This window comes from Hipposideros armiger, unplaced genomic scaffold, assembly GCF_001890085.2.
Source record: "Hipposideros armiger isolate ML-2016 unplaced genomic scaffold, ASM189008v1 scaffold_1771, whole genome shotgun sequence".
NCBI classification, from domain to species: Eukaryota; Metazoa; Chordata; class Mammalia; order Chiroptera; family Hipposideridae; genus Hipposideros; species Hipposideros armiger.
Window position 1 is genome coordinate 95,154 of NW_017733121.1, and position 6,531 is coordinate 101,684.

General features: G+C 48.4%; 1 protein-coding gene across 1 annotated transcript in view; it reads left to right on the plus strand.

The window, feature by feature from the left end:
• LOC109378144 (antigen peptide transporter 2) overlaps positions 1 to 5,739 on the plus strand; it is a gene marked incomplete at its 5' end in the record, with an annotated part of 15,497 nt that extends 9,758 nt beyond the window's left edge. The window contains 7 exons of the mRNA XM_019634602.1: positions 1,508 to 1,705; positions 1,876 to 2,004; positions 3,362 to 3,550; positions 3,735 to 3,908; positions 4,078 to 4,237; positions 4,529 to 4,665; positions 5,047 to 5,739. Coding sequence (XP_019490147.1) covers positions 1,508 to 1,705; positions 1,876 to 2,004; positions 3,362 to 3,550; positions 3,735 to 3,908; positions 4,078 to 4,237; positions 4,529 to 4,665; positions 5,047 to 5,232 — 1,173 coding nt within the window. The remainder of the gene's footprint in view (positions 1 to 1,507; positions 1,706 to 1,875; positions 2,005 to 3,361; positions 3,551 to 3,734; positions 3,909 to 4,077; positions 4,238 to 4,528; positions 4,666 to 5,046) is intronic.
• Between the last annotated feature and the right edge of the window lie 792 nt (positions 5,740 to 6,531).

Genomic DNA, 6,531 nt, shown 5'->3' on the forward strand with positions numbered 1-6,531 from the left:
ATCATCGTGCCACTCGGCCGGCCCGAGCTCATGTGGTTTTTATCTTTCTTTGTCTGACTTAGCTCACTTAGCATAATGCCCTCAAAAGTCCATCCATGTTGTTGCAAAAGGCAGGATTTCCTTTTTAATGGCTGAATAGTGTGTGTGTGTGTGCGCGTGTGTATGTGTATCACCTTTTTAAAAAAATAATAGCCACCATAATGATTGTGAGGTGATGTCTCTATACTTTGATTTTTATTCCCCTCGTGATTAGTGATGTTGAGCCTCATTTTATGTATTTAAGTCTTTTTTGGAAAAATGTCTATTCAAGTCCTTTGCTCATTTTTACATTGAGTTGTTTTTAAATTGTTGAGTTGTACAAGTTCTTTATATATCCTGGGTATTATTCCTTTAACAGAGATATGATTTGTAAATATTCTCTCCTATTCTGTGGATTTCCTTTTCACTCTGTTGATAGAGTCCTTTTTTTTTTTAAAACTCATTCTTTTTTTTTTCTTTTTTAAGATTTTATTGGAGAATTGGGGAAGGGAATAGCCAAGTTGTTGTCCTTTAGTCTTAGTTGTGGAGAATGCAGCTAGCTCAGCTCCAAGTCCAGTCGCCATCCAACTGCAGCCTCTCAGCTCAAGGTGCTGTGTTCAGTCTTACTTGCGGGTTGGCATAGCCCACCCTATGCAGGAGTCGAACTGGAAACCTTGTTGCTAAGAGTGCACGCTCTAACCACTGAGCCATCCGGCTGCCCATCAGCAGCTCAGCTCAAGGTGCCGTGTTCAATCTTAGTTGCGGATGGGCATAGCCCACCATCCCATGTGGGAGTCGAACCAGCAATCTTGTTGTTAGGATCACGTGCTCTCACCAGCTGAGCCATCCTGCCACCTGTTGGCAGCTCAGTGGCAGCTCTGCTTGGGCGCAGCTCACTGGCCCATGTGTGAATCAAACCAGTGACGCTGTTGCTCAGAGCTCGCACAATTGAGCGAGCTCTTAACCAACTGAGCCACTCGGCCAGCCCCAAAAGTTTTTAATTTTGATGAAGTCCAATTCATCTATATTTTATTTTGTTTTCTGTGCTTTTGGTGTCATATCCAAGAAACCATTACCAAATATGGCGTCATGAAGCTTCCCCCTGTGTTGTAAGAGTTTTATAGGTTTAGCTCTTAGGTTTAGGTCTTCAATATGTTTTAAGTTACATCTCCACCTTCTGTTAACTAGCTGTGGCTCCATGGGAAACTACCCCTTCTTTGTTCACTCAGACACTGGGGGTGATTTGAATTAGCTCAAATGAAGACAAAAAAAAAGTGTATCGCCTACATTACCCAGCACTGAGAGCTCAGTAATAAAAATCCCTCCCTCCTTCACTCTCATTATTCCTTCTGGACATAAATGTAAGGAAGAGAAAGAAAACAATATGATATTTTTAGGTAGATTGAAAAGCATCCCCGGGTTGGAGTGAGACATGGGGTCTGCTGTCTTCTGCCAAATCACCCCTTATGTCTTCTGTCTGCTTTTCCAGGCAGTGCTTCTGGAGATCCAGGATGCCGTGGCAAAGGCCGGCCAGGTGGTGCGGGAGGCAGTCGGAGGGCTGCAGACTGTGCGCAGTTTTGGGGCCGAGGAGCATGAAGTCTGTCGCTATAAGGAGGCCCTTGAACGATGCCGGCAGCTTTGGTGGCGCCGAGACCTGGAACGGGCTCTCTACCTGCTCTTACGGAGGGTGAGAAGGCTCAGTGGCCATGAGGAAGGGCCTAGGGAAGGGCAGGCAAAGCGTGGGAAGCCTGCGGCTGGCTCTGGGGTCCCTGCTGCTCAGTGTGCTGGGGGCAGGGAGGGGAAAGAATGGGAAGAGTCTGGTTCAGCCTCGCCTTACCACCACCCACCCCCTTCCAGATGGTGCACTTGGGGATGCAGGTGCTGATGCTGAGATGTGGGCTGCAGCAGATCCTTGCCGGGGACCTCACCCGGGGCGGGCTGCTCTCCTTTCTGCTCTTCCAGGAGGACGTGGGCCACTATGTGCATGTGAGTTGGAAGCTGCCCATGCTTTTTTTTTCCTGTTTGTCTCTCTGGCTTCCAAGTCTTGTGCTTTATTGGTTCCCCTTAAAAATAGAAAGCAAAACAAACAAACAAAAATCCCAGTTCACAGTGTTATGAAGAATTTAAAATATAGGCAAAAAACCCAAAAGATAAACTCTAATGTACCCACATGTATCCATCACCTGCTTTAACAGTTATCCATTCATGACCAACCTTGTTTCATCTGTACCCCACCCTCTTCCCCCATCCATATTATTCTGAAGCAAATCCAAGATATAGTTTCACCTGTAAAAATTTCACTATGTATCTCTAAAATATAAACATTAAAAAATAAAATCACAGGGCAGCCAGTTAGCTCAGTTGATTAGAGTGTGTTGCTCTTAACAACAAGATTGCGGGTTCGATCCCCACATGGGCCACTGTGAGCTCCGCCCTCCACAACTAGATTGAAACAACTACTTGACTTGGAGCTGATGGGTCCAGGAAAGACACACTTAATAAATAAATAAATAAATACATAAACAAATAAATAATAAGTAAATAGATAAATAAAACCACAAAGGCAATATTACACCAGGAAAGTTAATAATAATTCCTAAAATTCATCAAATACAGTCAGTGCTCAAATTTCCACTTGTCTGACACATGTAATATAAGTGTGTATATTTATCTCTCTCATCTATGTCTGTGGTGACATCAGCCATTGATGCTCAGTGCCTACATCCATTAACTTAGGAGTTGCAGAAATGGCGACACTACCATGCCTTTATTTATTGGCTGGAAGAGACTTCCCCTCATCTACTATTTGGTTACCCCAGTCATGCAGTTTGATTAGGAAAGGCAGAGTGAGCATTTAGTTCTTTCTCTATATTTACCAGTTTTCAAAAATAATTAGTTACTTCATTTCGGGCTTTATTTTATAATTTCCCAGACATTTGTTAAACTCCTTTTATGTGTGGAGCGCTCGGGTGGCTACTAAGGTCAGGCAGGCACAGTGCCTGCTTTTAAGGCGCTCCCTGTCTAATTAAGCAAGATGGCCCAGTGCACAGGTAACACAAAAAGTCACTGAAAAGCTCTGGGGCTAGAAGTCACGCTGTGTGGGAGGGTATGGATGTCTCCATCCTTTACAATGCAATCAGAACAGTGGGGTATTGGTGCTGCTTTAAAATTCCATCCAAATTGCACATTTAAAGATAGAGAATCCTTTTTGGATGAGGGGAGGAGAAGTGTGGATGGGCTGGGGTGTGGCAGAGGTATGTGGCAGAGGTATGCGACGAGCTGGGAAGCTGGTTTCTGGTGGAGCTGTGTTTGATTAGCTGACCTCTCCACTTCTGTTTTCCAGACCCTGGTGTACATGTATGGGGATATGCTGAGCAACGTGGGTGCAGCTGAGAAGGTTTTCTGCTACCTGGACCGACAGCCAAATCTGCCTCCACCGGGGACACTGGCCCCTCCCACTCTGCAGGGCCGAGTGGAATTCCAGGATGTGTCCTTTGCATATCCCAGTCGCCCTGACCAGCCTGTGCTCAAGGTGCCTGAAAGAGGCCACACTGAGGGAACTGGACCCCTCGCTCCCTGATGCTTCCGTGTGACCAGGCATCAGAGCCTGTACATCATTGGCTTCCGAGAAGCCGATCTTACCTCTGATAGAAAGAGAAGGGGAGGGGTCCTGAGGGAGAAGAGGCAGACCCCTTACCCTTCCCTGGCTTTTCTAGGGGCTGACGTTCACCCTACATCCTGGTCAGATGACGGCACTGGTGGGGCCCAATGGGTCTGGGAAGACCACGGTGGCTGCCCTGCTGCAGAATCTGTACCAGCCCACCGGGGGGAAGCTGCTGCTGGATGGGGAGCCCATCTCCAAATATGAACACGGCTACCTGCACCGACAGGTGTGTGGGGAGGAAGAGGGATGAGAGCTAGGAGGGAAGAAGCACGTGCAGACAGAGCGTGGGAGGTCCGTGGGGAGAAACACAGGCGTCCATTCTGAGAGAGGCAGGCGAGGACGCAAGCAGGACGCCTGCCCGGGGGTTTACACCTGCTCCCATGCCCTCTGCACAGGTGGCTTTGGTCGGGCAGGAGCCTGTGCTGTTCTCGGGTTCTGTGAGGGACAACATCACTTACGGGCTGAAGAGCTGCAGTGACGAAAAGGTGATGGCTGCCGCCCAGGCTGCCAAAGCGGATGAGTTCATAAAAGAAATGGAGCATGGACTGTACACAGGTGCCTTCAGTCAAAAGAGAAACTGGAGCTTATTCTTGGGGGGAAGGGCTGTGTCTCCCTACGTCGATGTTTGCGGTTCTCTTGCCCTTTCCAGCCCCCACTTCCCCTCCTTTCCCAGCACCTTGGGCTGTCCACACCTCCAGCCCACCACCCTCCTTACGCAGGGCCCGCAGACCTCCTGCCTGGTGCTAGTGGGAACCCCAGTTGTGCACTTGTCCCTGCTTGTGGGGGGAGAGGGGGTGTTGATGCGGGCACTTGTGTCTGAGGAAGGTTACTTCTCGGTTTCCTCAGATGTAGGGGAGAAAGGGAACCAGTTGGCTGTGGGACAGAAGCAACGTCTGGCCATTGCTCGGGCCCTTGTGCGGGACCCGCGGGTCCTCATCCTGGATGAAGCCACCAGTGCGCTGGACGTCCAGTGTGAGCAGGCTGTGAGTACGGGGGCGGGAGGGGCAGGCGACAGTGGGACCTGACGGGTCAGGTGTGAAGGATCAGCCTGTGCAGAATCAGGCAGAGGGAGGACAAGGACCCACTCGTGGAAGGAATGTCTGTGCCTTCTTAGCTGTGGGGAATGGAATGGAGAAGATGGCTGTGGGGGCTGTCCCACGGGGGATGCTGATGGCTGCCTTTCCCACCCGCTAGCTGCAACAGTACCGCTGAGAGAAGGGCAGCGCAGCCCTTTACCTTCCGTTCTTTCCTACCCTGTCATGCTTTATGCCTTCTTTACCCGAAACCGCAAGAGATGGTGCCCATTGGGGTGTGGTGTCCGTCCCATTCCTACCTTCCTGAGGCATTGCGATCCCTCCCTTCAGCTGCAGGACTGGCAGTCCCGCGGGGACCGGACGGTGCTGGTGATCGCTCACAGGCTGCAGACGATTCAGAGTGCTGACCAGATCCTGGTGCTCAGGCAGGGGGAGCTGCTGGAGCACGACCAGCTCATGGCAGGGCAGGACCTCTACTCCCGCCTAGTACAGCAGCAGCAGCAGCTGCAGGATTGAGGCCCGCGGACTCTGCGCCCCCTCGTGGGCATCATGACCCGAGCAGCGCCTGCTTGGAGTCTCCCTGGGGCTGTGCCTCTGGTAGTTGTTAGCTGTTCCTGGAGCTGAGGCATGATGGACATTTGGACCACGTGTGCTTTTGCCAGGGCTGGGGATGGGGTGCTGATGAGCCGAGCTTTGCCTGATGGCATAATAAATGTATTTTTATGAAATAAAAATATTTTTTCTTATTATATAAATAGAACACATTCATATAGAAAAGTAAATCTGACCCTTGTTTCACTTTACAGATAACCACGGTTACTATTTTGCTGGTTATCCTGTCAGCCTTTTATCTGTTCTTGATGTACATATTAGGCAATATGACATAAATATTCATGAGGTTGCCGTTCTGTAGCCTTCCCCATTTCCACCAGTGTTTGATATATTGGGGGGAACTAGGGCATGGAGGGGTAGAGCACAGTTCCATAATTTATAGTGTTAATAAAAAATTGATAGTGGCTACCATTTATGGAGTTTTAATATGGGCAGGAACTATGCTAAGTGTTTTCTATATATTATCATTTTTAGTCTTTATTCTCAACCCTGTGAAATTGGTTATTATTATCCACATTTTAGAGATGAGAAAACTTAGTCTCAAAGAGATGAAATAACTTTCCCAAGGCTCTACAGTGGTGGAGTTGGCGTTTGAGTCTGGGGTTAGGCCTGACCCCAGAATCTATACTCCCAACCAACAAGTTATATTGCATTTTATGTTCGTAATCTCTAATTCATAATCAGATCAAGTAAAGCTCTTACTCACTCTGAATAGCTCTGAATCCATTCTCTTTCTAGTTTCATGGTTATAACTTTCATTCAAAGTCTTAGATTATCTCATCTCCAAAGAGGATTCCCTGTTGTTGGTTTACCTCTTCCAGCCATTCTTCATGAAGTCATTTTTCTTTCTAGAAGGCACAGAGAATGATGTCACTTCTGTAAAGCCCTTCAAGTGCTCTTCATCCCTTTCTGCTCAGATCTTTCTCAGCGCACACAAGGTTTTCCACCCTGTTCGTCTGGCCCACCTCTGTTGCTGCAGACACAACAAACGTCCTGCCCTCCTAATACCTTTCTGCCTTTGCATGTGGTTTCCTTGCCATTCCCTGCAATACCCTTCCCCAATTAACCCCAAGTTCTTCAAGACTTAACTCAGGGTTTAGGTCTTCCAGGAAGCCTTCCCTTATCTCCTCCGGCTGGAGGAAGTGCCCTTTCCATGTGTTCCGCGGGTGCAGCTCTTTCTCAGCCTTTATTAAACTCTTTAAC